This window comes from Gorilla gorilla, chromosome 1, assembly GCF_029281585.2.
Source record: "Gorilla gorilla gorilla isolate KB3781 chromosome 1, NHGRI_mGorGor1-v2.1_pri, whole genome shotgun sequence".
NCBI lineage: Eukaryota > Metazoa > Chordata > Mammalia > Primates > Hominidae > Gorilla > Gorilla gorilla.
In genome coordinates this window covers 177783492-177801664 of record NC_073224.2, presented here as the reverse complement: position 1 = coordinate 177801664, position 18173 = coordinate 177783492, and the positions used below count along the sequence as shown (strand labels likewise).

At 43.6% G+C, this 18173-nt stretch overlaps 1 protein-coding gene across 6 annotated transcripts; it reads left to right on the top strand.

Annotated features, from left to right (window-relative positions):
- L1TD1 (LINE1 type transposase domain containing 1) lies at positions 1-17670 on the top strand. 6 transcript variants are annotated; one of them, XM_055362488.2, is made up of 5 exons: positions 135-262; positions 1813-1906; positions 8798-8908; positions 11824-12944; positions 15102-17670. In XM_055362488.2, the coding sequence occupies exons 4-5, from the start codon at positions 11934-11936 to the stop codon at positions 16713-16715; spliced, it is 2625 nt and encodes an 874-aa protein (XP_055218463.1). In that variant the 5' UTR covers positions 135-262; positions 1813-1906; positions 8798-8908; positions 11824-11933; the 3' UTR covers positions 16716-17670. The 6 variants fall into 6 exon arrangements, with proteins under 6 accessions (XP_018874673.3, XP_004025946.4, XP_055218463.1 ...); XM_055362471.2 differs by having other exon boundaries at positions 152-262; positions 8794-8908; XM_055362520.2 differs by having other exon boundaries at positions 152-262; positions 1507-1906.
- The last annotated feature ends 503 nt before the right edge of the window (positions 17671-18173 follow it).

Below are 18173 nucleotides of genomic sequence, written 5' to 3'. Positions count from 1 at the left end.
GTGGGGCTCGTTCAAGCGGAGGCACGGCGGAGACAGAGGGAATTGGACTCAGTCGGGGGGCAGCAATGGAAGTCAGCAATTGCTTAGGGCGGAATGCGATTTCCGGGGAGGAGGCGCGGGTATGTAGACAGAGGGGGTTGGGACACACCGGGAGGGGAGGAGCCAGCCCCAGAGATCGGGAATCCTCTCAGTCCTTAGTTACAAGGCTCCATCCTCACTTTGTTCGCTCCTCAGTCGTCCAGGCGGATCCCTTTTTCGCCAGGTAAGGCTGGCCCGGGTGCGTGGGGCCCGGCGTGCCCTGGGTAAGGCTGGCCCAGGCGCGTGGGGTCCGGGGCGCCCCGGGTAAGGCTGGTCCAGGCGCGTGGGGTCCGGGGCGCCCCGGGTAAGGCTGGTCCAGGGGCGTGGGGTCCGGGGTGCCCCGGGTAAGGCTAGTCTAGGCGCGTGGGGTCCGGAGCGCCCCAAGTAAAGTAAGGCTGGTCCAGGCGCGTGAGGTCCAGGGTGCCCCGGGTAAGGCTGGTCCAGGCGCGAAGGGCGCGGGGTGCCCCGGGTAAGGCTGGCCCAGGTACGTGAGGCCCGAGGTGCCCCAGGCAAGGCTGATCCGGGTGCGTGCGTGGGGCCCGGGTGCGTGGGGCCCGGGGTGGGGCAGGCAGTTGGCCCCCTTACTTGACTCCCTGCTCTTTCCCTTACTGTCCGTGGCGCAATGAGAAAAAAAACTATCCTAAGACTTATCTATCCCCAAATTGGAAACATGAAAGTAGTTCTGTGAAGAAAAAATAAAGTCAAGAAAATGAGGTGGTGCTTGACAAGTCCTAGCTTTAGAAAAAGGATGGAGGGGCCGGGAGCAGTGGCTCACGCCTGTATTCCCAGCACTTTGGGAAGCCGAGGCGGGCGGATACCTGAGGTCGGAGTTCGAGACCATCCTGACCAACATGGAGAAACCTCGTCTGTACTAAAAATACAAAATTAGCCAGGCGTGGTGGCGCATACCTGTAATCCTAGCTACTCAGGAGGCTGAGGCAGGAGAATCGCTTGAACCCGAGAGGCGGAGGTTGCACTGAGCCGAGATCGCGCCATTGCGCTCCAGACTGGGCAACAGGGGCGAAACTCTGTCTCAAATAAAAAAAGATGGAGGGCCGGGCGCTTTGGCTCACGCCTGTTATTTTCCAGCACTTTGGGAGGCCGAGGCGGGGGCGGATCACGAGGTCAGGAGATCGAGACCATCCTGGCCAACTTGGGGAAACCCCGTCTCTACCAAAAATACAAAATTAGCCGGGTGTGTTGGCTCGCGCCTGTAGTCCTAGCTACTAGGGAGGCCGAGGCAGGAGAATCGCTTGAACCGGGGAGGCGGAGGTTGCAGTGAGCCGAGATCGGGCCACTACACTCCAGCCTGGGCGGCAGAGCGAAACTCCGTCTCAAAAAAAAAAAAAAGTGTTTAATTATGTGACTGGAAAAATTGATTTGGAAGTAATAACTTTTGCATTTTCTTCAATTTCCTCCAATTGTTAGGCAAATCGAATTCTTGTTCAAATTGCAAAAGGAAAGCGTACCTTCCATAATAATGGACCCCAACTCTCACAAAGAAGAAGCCATTCTCTCCGGCCCCTCCCTGGCCTCCTCAGATTAACCTCTGGGTCCTCCCCTTCCCTGCAGCCCTCTCCCGACTTGCACCCCAGACTCTGCTAATTGTGTGTGCCTTTTTAAGCAAACACATGCATAGATAAGTGCTTTTTTTTTCCAGTCTTCAATATAAGGTGATTTTCTACATTAAATAAACCTTAAACTTTGGTGTTATGAACTTGACTTGAATTCTAGGCACCAAGGCACAGCTTAGAGTAGACCCAAGTCCTGCTCTGCAGAGTTCGTCTTCCCAGCGAAGGTACAGAGGTGGATGAACTGCTGAGACTTGGTAAGTAGTTTAGTGGATTAGGGGTAGGATTAGTGGCGGGTAAGTGTTTGGGTGGGGTTGGGGTGGGGTATTTCATTTTTTGAGACGGAGTTTCGCTCTTGTCCCCCAGGCTGGAGTGCAATGGTGCCATCTCCGCTCACTGCAACCTATGCCTCCTGGGTTCAAGCGATTCTCCTCCCTCAGCCTCCCAAGTAGCTGGGATTACAGGCGCCTGCCACTATACCCGGCTAATTTTTGTATTTTTAGTAGAGACGGGGTTTTGCCATTTCGGCCAGGGTGGTCTCGAGCTCCTGACCTCAGGTGATCCTTCCACCTCCATCTCCTAAAGTGATGGGATTACAGGCGTGAGTCACTGCGCCTGGACTGGGGAGGGGTATTTTAGAGTGAAACAAGGGAAATGACCTTGGGTCTGATAAAGAAATGAGCCCTACTTATTATCTAGTGTGGGTCAGGACCCTTTTGCAGTCTGGTGCTATTAGCAGAACCCACAGTTCGTCATCGCTAGAAACCACATTTTGTTTCACATAACAGTTGTTGCAGGTTTTGCACTCTCACTACTTCAAGATTAAAAGGTAGGGCCGGGTGTGATGGCTCACACCTGTAATCCCAGCACTTGGGAGGTTGAGGAGGCCAGATCACTTAAGGTCAGGAGTTCGAGACCAGTCTGGCCAACATGGCGAAACCCCATCTCTACTAAAAAGTACCAAAATTAGCCAGGCATGGTGGCACGCTCCTGTAGTCCCAGCTACGCGGGAGGCTGAGGCAGGAGAATCGCTTGAACCTGGGAGGTGGAGGTTGCAGTGAGCCGAGATCCTGCCATTTCACTCCAGCCTGGGCAAGAGTGAGACGCCCTCTCAAAAAAAAAAAAAAAAATATATATATATATATATATATATATATTAGTTTAGTCCTGCTACTCAATCTTGTTTAGTAGTAGGTTAAGAAGCTCATATAGTCCAAATTTTTTATTATCTAAAAAAGTTTTTTAGAGATGGTTTTGCTATGTTGCACAGGCTGGTCTCAAATTCCTGGCCTCAAGTGCTCCTGCTGCCCCGAAAGGTGCTGGGATTACAGGCTTGAGCCACCGCACCCAGCCCAGCACTTTGGGAGGCGAAGGTGGGCGGATCACCTGAGGTCTGGAGCTGGAGACCAGCCTGGCCAACATGGTGAAGCCCCATCCCTAAAAATACAAAAATTAGCTGGGTGCAGTGGTGCATGCTTGTAGTCCCAGCTACTCGGGAGGCTGAGGCAGGAGAACCACTTGAACCTGGGAAGCGGGGGTTGCAGTGAGCTGAGATTGTGCCACCTGCACTTCAGCCTGGGCGACAGAGTGAGACTCTGTCTCAAAAACAGAAGAAAACAAAACAAAACCCTGTAAATTACTTGAATGCCCACTGCTGAGGGAATTATTTATTGAACCAAAATATGTTCAAAATATGGCATGTCACACATAGAAGAGTGAGGTGTGCATATATAACTGGAAGATTACAAATGGCCTATTGAAAAAAAGAAAATAGTGTTAAAAGTATAAAGCTATTAAAAAAAAGTAAATGTCCCCAGACCCAAGGAAAGAGACATACTAACTAGAAATCGAAGTTGGCGTTCTCCTTTATTGTCCTCCCATGCACCCATAAAAACCAGGCACTTTACCTTGGTATGGTAGCATGCCTGTCTCCTCAGGAGACTGAGGTGAGAGGATCACTTGGTCCCAGGAGTTTGTGACCAGCGAACAGTGATCACACCACTGCTTGCCACGCTGGGTGAGAGTGAGATCTCAAAAAAAAAAAAAAGCAAAAACACAAAAGAAAAGTCACCTGTACGTTGTGAGAGATACCACACCAAACTTTGGGTGGCCTCAGAGGTCAGATAATAGAGACTGAGGTGAGGGACTATTAATTGTTCTTATTTTAAAAAAAGAAAAAAGAGAAGTCCATAATCCCCCCAGCAAATTCAGAAAAACACACACACCGACGCCCCCCGCCCCACCCCGCCGATAAGAACAGGCTGCCAGTGTTGAAAAGGTAATACGCCACAAAGGAAATGCAAGCAGATAAACATATGAAAAGATGGCAGTCAAAAGCCAAGGCAATGCAAATCAACAAGCTTTTTTCCATCCCTAAAATTAAAGGAAAAGTTTATCCGCCCTCCCAACCCCCAGTCCCTTGAGGGAAGTGCTAAACATTTCTTGGCCTTCCCAACTGGTGCTCTCCTGTATTGTATACTTTTAAAGTAACCTCCTTAAAATACAAAGCAGAACTTGGGAGTACACTGGTGAAAACCTCCCGTCTCCCTAATCACTTTTTTTTTTTGGCAGGGTCTTGCTCTGTCACCCAGGCTGGAATGCAGTGATGCAATCATAGCTTACAGTAACCTTGAACTCCTGGGCTCAAATAATCTGACCGCCTCAGCCTCCCAAGTAGCTGGGACTGCAGGCAGAAGCCAGGACGTCTGGTCCCTGAGCCCTTTTGATGGCTACCGTCCAACCCTGAGACAAAATTTGCTAAACTTGTACCAGCCTCTGCTTTCTTCTTGATCAGGGATTTTGAACCCAGAGTGCCTGGGTAGTGTCTGGCTAGAATTCAGAGTATCTCATATCTTGGATGTGAAAAAGGTCACATATATTTATTGTCATTAAACGCTAATCATAATTTAGCATTTAGCATTTGAGGCTGGGAGCAGTGGCTCATGTTTGTAATCTCAGCACTTTGGGAGGCTGAGGCGGGTGGATCACCTGAGGTCAGGAGTTTGAAACCAGCCTGGCCAACATGGTGAAACCCCATCTCTACTAAAAATACACAAATTAGCCGGGCATGGTGGCGTGTGCCTGTAGTCCCAGCAACTCGGGAGGCTGAGGCGGGAGAATCGCTTGAACCCAGGAGGCAGAGTTTGCAGTGAGCCGAGATTGTGCCACTGCACTCCAGCCTAATCCACAGAGTGAGACTCTTGTCTCAAAAAAAAAAAAATTAGCATTTGATACAGTTAACAACAAATAATAAATCCCACCGTGCCCGGCTGTAATTTTCAGTTTTAAGCCAGGCATGGTGGTGCGTGCTTGTATTCCCAGCTACTCAGGAGGCTGAGACAGGAGTTTGAGTGTAGCCTCGGCAACATCGCAAGACCCTGTCTCTTTTAAAAAAATAACTTAATTTCGAGTTTCTCATTGCACCTGTCATGTACTATAGAGTGACTCTTGGAAAACACATTACCCAAAAAAGGTAGTGTTAGATAATAGGGCACTGGCCAGATTAATTACTGAAAAGGTCAAAAAATCCCCAGGGTCACTATGAATGTGGCCAGGGTGGATATTTGCCCCTGCACTGGCTGTAATCAGGGTGTTCAAACACTGGAATGTGTTTTGATTTGCATTCTCCTGACTAATATAATCTTTTTGTGTTTACAGTATGTATGGTTTTTGTATATGTGTTTACAAAATTGGATTGTACTCTATATTTTCTGCACCATTTTTTCCCTCTAATATACCAAAGACATCCTTAACCAATGTGTATGATTCTAATATACTCTTATTATGTATGGTATAATTTTTATACGTACATTGAACATATTGTATGCACCATATAGAGTATATATATCATAACATGGTATATATATAACAATGTATATTATGATTATGATTATTTGAGACGGAGTTTCACTCTTGTTGCCCAGGCTGGAGTGCAATGGCGTGGTCTCAGCTCACTGCAACTTCCGTCTCCCGCATTCGAGCAATTGTCTTGCCTCAACCTCCCGAGTAGCTGGTGGCGCCCGCCACCACGCCTGGCTAATTTTTGTATTTTTAGTAGAGACGGGGTTTCACCATGTTGGCCAGGCTGGTCTTGAACACCCGACCTCAGATGATCCGCCTGCCTCGGCCTTCCAAAGTGCAGGAATTACAGGCGTGAGCCACTGTGCCTGGCCATAATGTATATTATAGTGTATATTTTATAAATTAATGTATTTATGTACATATATAGTTATATCTATTCTATATAATCCCATCGTGTGCATAAATCATCATTTGTTCCATCCTTCTCTTATTAAAGGACATTGTTTTCTAGTATTTTTTGGCCAGAAAAAACTCAGTACTAAAATTTCTATTCATGTATTCCTAAGTGTACAGGTGGTTTCATTCCTAATGGTAGATTCTCAAGGGGAGAGTATATGTATTATTTCTGACTTTAATAATAGGCTTTTCCAGTTTCCTGAAATGTTTAATAACTATTCCTACTTCTGATGGGTAAAAGTGGTCTCATTGTTTTTTTATTATGTATTAAACTCCTGGGATTGGGCCACTTTTCACATGTTTACTATTGATTTACATTGTCTTTCCTAAAAATACTTTATTTGTTTTAGTTTACCAGTTTTATTTTATTTTTATTTTTACTTTTTTTTTTTGAGATGGAGTCTTGCTCGCTCTGTTGCCCAGGCTGTAGTGCAGTGGCGTTAACCCTAATTCAACCTCTGTCTACCGAGGTCAAGTGATTCTCCTGTCTCAGCCTCTGGAATAGCTGGGATTACAGGCGCCCGCCATCATGCCCAGCTAATTTTTGTATTTTTAGTAGAGACAGGGTTTCACCATGTTGTCCAGGCTGGTCTGGAACTCCTGACCTCAGGTGATCTGCCCTCCTCAACTTCCCAAAGTGCTGGGATTACAGGCATAAGCCACTGCAACCGGCCTCAAGTTCATTTATTGTGGCGTTTATTGGACACAATAAAGGCACAATTGTTATCAGCAAAATTTGTCCTTATGTGCCTGTAGAAGTTCACCCTTGTTTTCAGCTTTCTGTGTCATCTTGGCAAGTTAAGTAGAAGTCTATTTCCCCAGGGAGAGCTCAGTGGTTTTCCTTAAGGGTTTTCAGTTTAAAAAAAAATATTAGAAGCATTATCAGGCTAGGCCCGGTGCCACTGCACTCCAACCTTGGCGAGTGAGACCCTGCGTAAAAAAAAAAAAAAAAAAATTAGGAGCATTTTCAAAAATCAGTAAAAGTAAGAACTCATCACCCAGATTCAAAAACAAATATTTTTCCCCATTTGTTTAATCTCCCTTTTTTCTTTCTTATTTGTTTGCTGTGTTTTAAAGTAAATCCCAGACGACATGCCATTTCACCTGTAAAAACTTCAGTATGTAGCTCTTATAAAATAAGGAGACTTTCTTAACTAAATACAGTATTGTTACAGTTAATAAAATATATATTCCTCAATATCATTTAATAATCAGTCCATATTCAGTACTCCCTGCATTTTACAGTTGATTCATTCAAATAGAGATCCAAAATAGGGGGAGTGTACATTGCATCTAGTGAATTCCCTTAGTCTTCTGAATGAGAGTGGGCCCCTTTATTCCTGTTGAAGTCCTGTATAGGGTCCTATGGACCTGTCCTGTGGACTATTTCGTTGCTTTCTCAGTCCTTGATTAGATTCAGACACTACTGGTGCTGGGTTTTTAAAATTTACTTAATTAAGAGGGATGAGGCTGGGTGAGGTGGCTCACGCTTGTAATCCCAGCACTTTGGGAGGCTGAGGTGGGTGGATCACCTGAGGTTGGGAGTTCGAGACCAGCCTGACCAACACGGAGAAACCTTGTCTCTACTAAAAGTACAAAATTAGCCAGGCATGGTGGCGCATGCCTGTAATCCCAGCTACTTGGGAGGCTGAGGCAGGAGAATCGCTTGAACCTGGGAGGCGGAGGTTGCGGTGAGCCGAGATCATGCCATTGCATTCCAGCCTGGACAACAAGAGTGAAACTTCATCTCAAAAAAAAAAAAAAAAAAGGCTGGGGATGAAATGTGTAACTAATATTGATTCCTTCTCTTTTTTAGTAATCATTTACATGTTTTACATGTTTCCTCTTTTGACCTTTACTCCGGTGTAATCAAGATTTTCTGTATACATTTGTCCCCCTTACCTCCTGTTGCTCATATTTTGGAAGTTATTTTGTGATAAATGAGTACCATGTTTTTTAAGCAATTTTTTGTGACTACCATGCTTTTTTCTTTTCTTTTTTTTTTTTTTAGCTGTTCATTTAAAATTTTTTATTTTTTATTTTTTTGAGACAGAGGCTTACTCTGTAGCCCAGAGGCGCGATCTGGGCTCATTGCAACTTCCACATCCAGGGTTTAATTTTTTTTTTTTTTTTTTTTGAGACAGAGTCTTGCTCTTTTGCTCTTGTCGCCCAGGCTGGAGTGCAATGGCACGATCCCAGCTCACTGCAACCTCCGCCTCCTGGCTTCAACTGATTCTCCTGCCTGAGCCTCCTGAGCAGCTGGGATTACAGGAACCCACCACCACACCCAGCTAAATCTGTATTTGTAGTAGAGACAGGGTTTCACCATGTTGGCCAGGCTAGTCACGAACTCCTGACCTCAGGTGATCTGCCCACCTCGGCCTCCCAAAGTGCTGGGATTACAGGCATGAGCCACCTCACCCAGCCTAATTTGTTTTTTTAAAAAACTGGAGATGAGGTCTCACTACATTGCTGAGGCTGGTCTCAAACTCCTGGGCTCAAGCAATCCGCTCACTCACCTCGGCCACCGAAAGTGCTGGGATTACAGGTGTGAGCCACTGCGCTTGGCCTGTTTTAAATTTTTATGGTTACATAGTAGATGTATATACTTATTTCCATACAGGCATGCAATGTGTAATAATCACATCAGGGTAAATGGGGGGGGTATCCTATCCACTACCTCAAACATTTATCATTTTTTCTTGTTACAAACATTCCAATTATACTGTTTAAGTATACAATAAGCTACTGTTGAGTGTAGGTACCCTGCTGTGCTATCAAATACTAGATCATTTTTGTACCCATTAACCATCCCTATTCCCCACATCCACCCACCTACTACCCTTCCCAGGCTCTGGTAACTATCATTCTACTCTTTTTTTTTGAGACAGGGTCTCACTCTGTCGCCCGGTACAGTGGCGTGATCTTGGCTCACTGCAACCTCCACCTCCCGGGTTCAGGCGATTCTTATACCTCAGCCTCCTGAGTAGCTGGGACTACAGGTGCGTGCCACCACGTCTGGCTAATGTTTTTTTTCTTTTGAGACGGAGTCTCGCTCTGATGCTCAGGCTGGAGTGCAGTGGCATGATCTAGGCTCACTGCAAGCTCTGCCTCCCAGGTTCACGCCATTCTCCTGCCTCAGCCTCCCAAGTAGCTGGGACTGCAGGTGCCTGCCACCACACCCAGCTAATTTTTTGTTTTTATATTTTTAGTAGAGAAAGGGTTTCACTGTATTAGCCAGGATGGTGTCTTATCTCCTGACATTGTGATACACCTGCCTCGGCCTCCCAGAGTGTTGGGATTACAGGTGTAAGCCACCACGCCTGGCCTCTGCTAATTTTTGTATTTTTAGTAGAGATGGGGTTTCACCATCTCAGCCAGGCCGGTCTCAAAGTCCTGACCTCAGGGGATCCACCTGCCTTGGCCTCCCAAGGTGCTGGGATTCTAGATGTGAGCCGCCATGCGTGGCCTTTTTCCGCTATTCTCTGTAAGAGTTTGGGCACAGCTAAGATAATAGTTGCTTCTAAATTTTCTGATTTAATTATGAAAGTTGAATGGTGCTCCCATTTTTGAACCATGCTTTATCTGTAGTTGTGTCCCCTTGTTATTCATAGTGTTCCTTATTTGTATTTTGGTTTTGTTAATTTTCTATAAGTTTCTGTTTTTCATTTCTTTGATTTGTGCATATCTCTTTTGGTTTCTTGGGTAGATTTTGCCCTTGATCTGGTAATTTAACTTTAATTTTTATTCTTTCTAGAAAATTCTATAATTTTAAGTCTATACATTTTCCTCAAAGCACCACTTTAGCTACATTCCCCAAGTTTTGATAGGTAATTATCATTTTGATTTAGTATTTTAAGTTTCTCCCTTAGTTTGACTGAATAGTCATTTTAAAATTTAAATAACTTTAACCTTTAGTATTTAAACATTAAACATAGAAGTTTTTAAGTTTAATTTATCTTTTACTTTTATGCCATCATTTTTCCTGATTCAATTTTTATTGCAATGAAAAATTTCTGAAATTATTTTTTAGAAACAGCATCTCACTATGTTGCCCAGGCTGATGTTGAACTTCTGGGCTCAAGTAATCATTCCACCTTAACCTCCCAGAGTGCTAGGATTACAGGTGTGGCACCGTGCCCTGCTTGAAATTCTTGGTTGGGTGCTGAGCATATATCTTTTGCCCTGACAAGAATGACATTTTAGCTGCTTATATGATTCTTATTTTGCAGGGGAGGGGACAGGGTCTCACACTGTCACCCAGGATGGAGTGCAGTGGTGCGATGTCAGCTCACTGCATCCTCTGCCTCCCTCAGGCTCAAGTGATCCTCTTACCTCAGCCTCCCTTATTACTGGGACTACAGTGCACGCCACCACCCCGGGCTAATTTTTGTTAGAGACAGTTTCACCATGTTACCCAGGCAGGTCTCAATCTCCTGAGCTCAAGTGATTCACCTGCCTTCACCAGGGAAGCCTTTCTAGATCTCCCTGTACTCTAAAAATCAATATTCTTGGCTGGGCGCGGTGGCTCAAGCCTGTACTTCCAGCACTTTGGAGGCCCAGGCAGGCGGATCACGAGGTCAGGAATTCGAGGCCAGCCACCAACATGGTGAAACCTCGTCTCTACTAAAAATACAAAAAAAAAATTATCTGGCACCTGTAATCCCAGCTACTTGGGAGGCTGAGGCGGGAGAATTGCTTAAACCTGGGAGGCGGAGGTTGCAGTGAGCCGAGATCGCGCCATTGCACTCCAGCCTGGGTGACAAGAGCAAGACTCTGTCAAAAGAAAAAAACAAAATAAAACCAACAAAAACTCTCTCTCTCTCTCTCTCTCTATATATATATGTAGAGAGAGAGACAGTCTTGCTGTGTTGCCCAGCCTGCAGTTCAGTGGCTTGAACTTGGCTCACTGCAACTTCTGCCTCCCAGGTTCAAGCAATTCTTCTGCCTCAGCCTCCTGGGTAGCTGGGATTACAGGCACGTGCCACTATACCTGGCTAATTTTTGTATTTTTGTAGAGACGGGGTTTTGCCATGTTGGCCAGGCTGGTCTTGAATTCCTGACCTCAAATGATCCACCCCCCTCAGCCTCCCAAAGTGCTGGGATTACAGGCGTGAGCCACTGTGCCTGGCCAACAATATTCTTCTGTTGAGACAAGGTTTCACTCTGTCGCCCAAGGTGGAGTGCAATGGCACAATCACATCTCCCTGCAGTCTTAACTTTCCAGGCTCAAGTCATCCTTGCATCTGAGCCTCCCAAGTAGCTGGGACCACAGGCGTGTGTCACTATGCCCAGCTAATTTTATTTTTTTGTAGAGACAGGTCACCCTATGTTGTCCAGTCTGGTCTCAAACTCCTGGGGTCAAGTGATCCTCCCACCTCAACCTCTCAAAGTGCTGGGATTGCAGGTGTGAGCCACCATGCCTGGCCAAGAAAGTCATTTTAAATTGACTTGATAATTGGTTTTCAGAAAAAGTCTTAATGTTAACAATCTCTGCAATTCAAAAGGGACAACTATTTCTCAATTTTGCGTAAGATTCTATTCAAGTTAGCTTAGATTTGGATGATTTGGTATGATACATATGTTGGTTTTTTAAAGAATAACATCTATTATAATTAATCTCATAGAGAACACAGACAACAAAGTTAATAGTATGGCAAATCAGACAGCTTCATTCTTAGTTATCTGCTCTTTGGTTAATTTATTGCATTCAAATCACTATGTAAAGGGAATTTTCATGATAATTTATAAATTTTGAATTCTAATTTTTTTCTAGTCTTACCCATTTTGCTAGTGAACTTTTTATTAATTTATTATGGAGTGCACCCAGCATAGTTTTCTTAACTAAGCTCATATTCTTACCAAGTTTCTCAAGAGAATTCTTTAGTAAGTAATTTTTCATTTTTTTGTATTTCAGATTGACGTATTTTAAGATTTTTTTAACTTCTGAAGTCTAGCAGGCCTGTAAGAACAAAAATCATTCTGCAGGAATTAAAAACAGAATCCAGTCTTGACAACATATCCACAATGTCTGATGTATCTACTAGTGTACAATCAAAATTTGCTAGACTTGCAAAGAAAAAGGAAAATATCACCTATATGAAAAGAGAGCAGTTAACAGAAACTGATAAGGACATAGCTCCGGTATTAGATTTAAAATGCAAGGACGTATCAGCAATTATGAATAAGTTTAAGGTCTTAATGGAAATTCAAGACCTGATGTTTGAAGAGATGAGGGAAACTCTTAAAAATGACCTAAAGGCAGTTTTAGGAGGAAAAGCTACAATACCTGAGGTAAAGAATTCAGAGAACTCCAGTAGTAGGACAGAGTTTCAGCAAATAATCAATTTAGCATTACAAAAAACAGGGATGGTAGGGAAAATAGAAGGAGAAAACTCTAAAATAGGTGATGATAATGAAAATTTAACCTTTAAGTTAAAAGAAGTAAATGAGCTGAGTGGTAAATTAGACAACACTAACAAATACAATAGTAATGATGGTAAGAAATTACTCCAGGATGAATCACGAAGTTATGAAGTCATGGGAAGTATGGAAGAAACCTTATGCAATATAGATGACAGAGATGGAAATCGCAATGTCCATTTAGAATTTACAGAAAGAGAGAGTAGGAAGGATGGAGAGGATGAATTTGTCAAAGAAATGAGAGAGGAAAGAAAATTTGAGAAATTCAAGAATAAAGAGGACGTTTTAAAAGCCTCCAGAGAAGAAAAAGTGTTGATGGATGAAGGAGCAGTACTTACCCTGGCAGCCGACCTTTCATCAGCAACACTGGATATTAGTAAGCAATGGAGTAATGTCTTCAACATTCTGAGAGAACATGATTTTGAACCTAAATTTCTGTGTGAAGTTAAATTAGCATTTAAATGTGATGGTGAAATAAAGACATTTTCAGATCTGCAAAGCCTTAGAAAATTTGCCAGCCAAAAATCTTCTATGAAAGAATTACTGAAAGATGTACTCCCACAAAAGGAAGAAATAAATCAAGGAGGAAGAAAATACGGAATTCAAGAAAAAAGGGTAAGCATACAAATGTATAAATGTATAAAGCTTATGTATAAATGTAATAGTAGGCACGGTTATTTTGAAGGATAAATCATTTTTTTTTTTCCTTGAGATGGAGTTTCGCTCTTGTCGGCCAGGTGGGAGTGCAATGGCACGATCTCGGCTCGCTACAACCTCTGCCTCCCAGGTTCAAGTGATTCTCCTGCCTTGGCCTCCCAAGTAGCTGGGATTACAGGCATGCACCACCACGCCCAGATAATTTTTGTATTTTCGGTAGAGACAGGGTTTCTCCACGTTGGTCAGGCTGGTCTCAAACTCCCGACCTCAGGTGATCCACCTCGGCTACCCAAAGTGCTGGGATTATAGGCGTGAGCCACTGGGCCCAGCCGGTTAAATCAATTTTTAAAAAATGATTCCTTAAAAGTAAAAGCATGATATTAAAAGTAATGATTTAAAGGGCACTTTTTTTTTCTGTGAAGGTTTTATTATGGGCAAAGGGCAAGGGGGCCTTAGTCCTTCTTGGCAGCTGGTTTCATCATGGTGGTCAAGACGGCACTCAGGTCCTCTCCCTGTTGGTGTGAATGTGTGACCTCACCCTTTTCTTGATGAACTTGAGGGCCTGTTTGTCCTTTGAGACCTTGAACAACTCCGTGGTGTGATACTCTACGTGGCGAAGCAACACACCTCTCAGATCATGTCCCACACTAACTTGGTGTGTTTGGTCAGGTGCCTGAAACAGCAGCAGTGCCTGGGCTTTTGCTCATGTTCTTGATCACCTTGTTGCCCTTGTTGAGACCCAAAGCCTTGGGGTCACACAGAGCAGTGGCTGCTGTTCTCCAATGGCTGCTGTGCTGGAAGGTGCTTTTTTTTTTTTTTTTTTTTTTTTTTTGAGATAAAGTCTTGCTCTATTGCCCTGGCGGGGGTGCGGTGGCTCAATCTGGGCTCACTGCATCCTCCACCTCCCAGGCTCAAGTAATCCTCCTACTCCAGCCTCCTGATAGCTGGGACCACATGCATGCACCACCACACCCAGCTAATTTTTGTACTTTTTATAGAGACGAGGTTTTGCCACGTTGCCCATGCTGGTCTTGAACTCCTGGGCTCAAGCAGTCTACATGCCTTGGCCTCCCAAAGTGCTGGAATTACAGGTTTGAGCCACCATGCCCAGCCAAGGTCTATATTCGTAAGCCAATATTTTTTTACATGTTTTCAAATGAACGCTTCTCCTCTGCCTTTCCAACATTTCCAAGTGTAACCTCTGCAAAGTGAGAATCCATAAGGAAAAGGTACACTTGAATCAACAAATTATTTAAGAATCAGTATTTAATCTCAGAAATTAGCTGCCTTCCAGTGTTTACACAGATGAGGCACCTAACCTGTCTGGTGGGTTTGGGAAGGTTGAAAAGCTCCGTGGCAGACTAAGGGCTTCAAGGAATATTAGGAGCCAACATTTATATTGCAGACATCATCAGAAGCTAAGTACCTTGCTTACTTTATATTACAAAAATCCTGGGGTGATGCTGCCATTAGATCCTGCTTTATAAGGAAAATTGAGGCACTAGTAGCAAATGTGGCAATTGGGCCAGGGTTTGAATAGTTTTGAACTGAGCTTGTTGTATTCCTAACCAAAGCCTGCTTGTCTTTAAAGTCCTAAGGCTAGAGTGTAAACTGCAATTGGGGTCTTTTTTTTTTTTTTTTTAATTGAGTTTGTTGTTGTCTGTGGAGAAAGGTAAATGTGAGCCCGGGGTTTTTGTTTGTGTGTGCTTATGATCTTCCTAAAGCAGATTGTAAACTTTAGCCAGATTACAATGCCTATTTACCATAGGACTCTCACATACAATAAGCAGACAATTGATTAAAATAGGTAATTACTGAGGATCAATCACATACACAACAGTAAGTGTTGAGGGATCTAGAAGGAAGAAAGTAGACATTATGACCTCAGAATTTGTTTCAAGATTACACAAGAAATGACAAATATCTTGAGATGATCATAGGGAGACTTGACTTGTTTGGGGACCTAGGCCTTCAAGAACAATTAATATTTAAGCACTTTTTCAGATATTTTCTGTCAGAATTGAAGCTATATTAAAATTAGTGAAATTGAAGTTTTAATTCTTTAAAAGACAAATGGTTTAAACAAATAACTCTTCTTCTTTGTTTAACTTTCAGGGTAAAACCCTAATAGACTCAAAGCATAGAGCTGGAGAAATAACCAGTGATGGCTTGAGCTTCCTATTTCTTAAAGAAGTAAAAGTTGCTAAGCCAGAGGAGATGAACAACTTAGAGACTCAGGAAGAGCTAGAGGAGCTGGATGAAGAGGCCTCAGGGATGGAGGATGATGAAGATACGTCAGGGCTGGAGGAGGAGGAGGAGGAAGAGCCGTCAGGGCTGGAGGAGGAGGAGGAGGAAGAGCCCTCAGGGCTGGAGGAGGAAGAAGAAGAAGAGGCCTCAGGGTTGGAGGAGGATGAGGCCTCAGGGCTAGAGGAGGAAGAGGAACAGACTTCAGAACAGGACTCAACCTTTCAGGGTCATACTTTGGTAGATGCAAAGCATGAAGTTGAGATAACCAGTGATGGCATGGAAACTACTTTCATTGACTCCGTAGAAGATTCTGAATCAGAGGAGGAAGAGGAAGGAAAGAGCTCTGAAATAGGGAAGGTAAAGACTACCTCCCTGACTGAGAAAAAATCCTCACGTAGACAAAAAAAAATTCCCTTTAGTTATTTGGTTGGGGACTCTGGGAAGAAAAAGTTGGTGAAACACCAGGTGGTGCACAAAACCCAGGAGGAAGAGGAAACAGCTGTGCCCACAAGTCAAGGAACTGGCACACCCTGTCTGACCTTATGTTTGGCCTCTCCCTCAAAGTCACTAGAGATGGGTCATGATGAGCATAAAAAGCATTCACATACAAATTTGAGTATTTCAACAGGAGTCGCCAAACTTAAGAAAACAGAAGAAAAGAAACACAGAACTCTGCACACAGAAGAATTAACATCCAAAGAAGCAGACTTAACAGAGGAAACAGAAGAAAACTTGAGAAGTAGTGTGATTAATAGCATCAGAGATATAAAAGAGGAGATTGGAAATTTGAAAAGTTCCCATTCAGGTGTCTTGGAAATTGAAAATTCAGTAGATGATCTGAGTAGCAGAATGGACATACTTGAAGAAAGAATAGACAGTCTAGAAGATCAAATTGAAGAATTCTCTAAGGATACAGTGCAAATGACCAAACAGATAATTAGTAAAGAAAGGCAAAGAGATATAGAGGAGAGATCTAGAAGCTGCAACATTCGTTTGATAGGAATTCCAGAAAAAGAGAATTATGAGAATAGGGCAGAGGACATAATTAAGGAAATAATTGATGAAAACTTTGCAGAACTAAAGAAAGGTTCAAGTCTTGAGATTGTCAGTGCTTGTCGAGTACCTAGTAAAATTGATGAAAAGAGACTGACTCCTAGACACATCTTGGTGAAATTTTGGAATTCTAGTGATAAAGAGAAAATAATAAGGGCTTCTAGAGAGAGAAGAGAAATTACCTACCAAGGAACAAGAATCAGGTTGACAGCAGACTTATCACTGGATACACTGGATGCTAGAAGTAAATGGAGCAATGTTTTCAAAGTTCTGCTGGAAAAAGGCTTTAATCCTAGAATCCTATATCCAGCCAAAATGGCATTTGATTTTAGGGGTAATACAAAGGTATTTCTTAGTATTGAAGAATTTAGAGATTATGTTCTGCATATGCCCACCTTGAGAGAATTACTGGGGAATAATATACCTTAGCACTCTAGGGTGACTACAAACAATATGCTTTCCTCCCCCAGCATGCATCCAAAAATCAACAAGTAAAACGAAAATACACTTCTACCCAGAAGGATGGACAGCTGATAGCATACTTGGGGATGAGGAGCAAGGAATATTACAGATATTACCTAGATGTTAATAAAGGGTATGTTTAAAAAAAATAGGCTGGTCTCAATGTAGTGAGTTATTTCAGTTGATCACAGTCAGTTACAGATAGAATTCCTTGTTTTACTTCCCCCCTACCACCTCACTACTGCAGTTGACTAGTCTTTTTAGAATTTATATTATCTGGCTGGGTGCGGTGGCTCACGCCTGTAATCCCAGCACTTTGGGAGGCCGAGGCGGGTGGATCACGAGGTCAGGAGGTCGAGACCATCCTGGCTAACAGTGAAACCCTGTCTCTACTAAAAATACAAAAAATTAGCCAGGAATGGTGGCGGGCGCCTGTAGTCCCAGCTACTTGGGAGGCTGAGGCAGGAGAATGGCATGAACCCGGGAGGCGGAGCTTGCAGTGAGCCGAGATCACGCCACTGCACTCCAGTCGGGGCCACAGAGCGACACTCCATCTCAAAAAAAAAAAGTATATTGTGCTAGCTTGTCTAAGAATAAACTTCCTATACTATTGGGGGAGGGCTGCACCTGTCAAGATAACCTGTCAATGTAGTAGGAAAACAGGAGGGGACAGTAACAGAAAAGCACGGGAAAAGATGGCAAGGTTAGTTAAAATAGAAAAGTGCTCAGTGCTTCATACCTGTAATCCCAGCAGTTTGGGGGGCCAAGGCAGGTGGGTCACTTGAGCCCAAGAGTTCAAGGCTATCCTGGGCAATGTGGCAAAACTCTACAAAAAGAGGAAGAAATGATATTTCACAAGTTTGTATCATTTGTCATGATGTGACTCTTGAATATATTAAATCTTTTTCCTTTGAATACTGTATGCTGTTAGCTTAAAAATTTTGATTTTACATTTTCTGAAGTACTTTGTCATACGTAGTGTGATGTTACATTTTATTGCACGAACCCATTCCTGGAGAGATGAAATCTCTTCCATAGCATGTGACACTTAGGTTTTCATTTAATTATTTAAGAATGAAATGAGTCGGCCAGGTGCCATTGCTCACACCTGCAATCCAAGCACTTTGGGAGGCCAAGGCAGGTGGATTACGAGGTCAAGAGATCAAGACCATCATGGCCAACATGGTGAAACCCCATCTCTACTAAAAATACAACAAAATTAGTCGGACATGGTGGTGCTTGCCTGTAGTCCCAGCTATTCAAGATGCTGAGGCAGGAGAATTCCTTGAACCTGGGAGGCGGAGGTTGCAGTGAGCTGAGACGGCACCACCGTACTCCATCCTGGTGACAGAGCGAGACTCCGTCTCAAAAAAAGAAAAAATCCACTTGCAATGGATGAGTAGTGAAGAAATTAAGGAGAGGGAG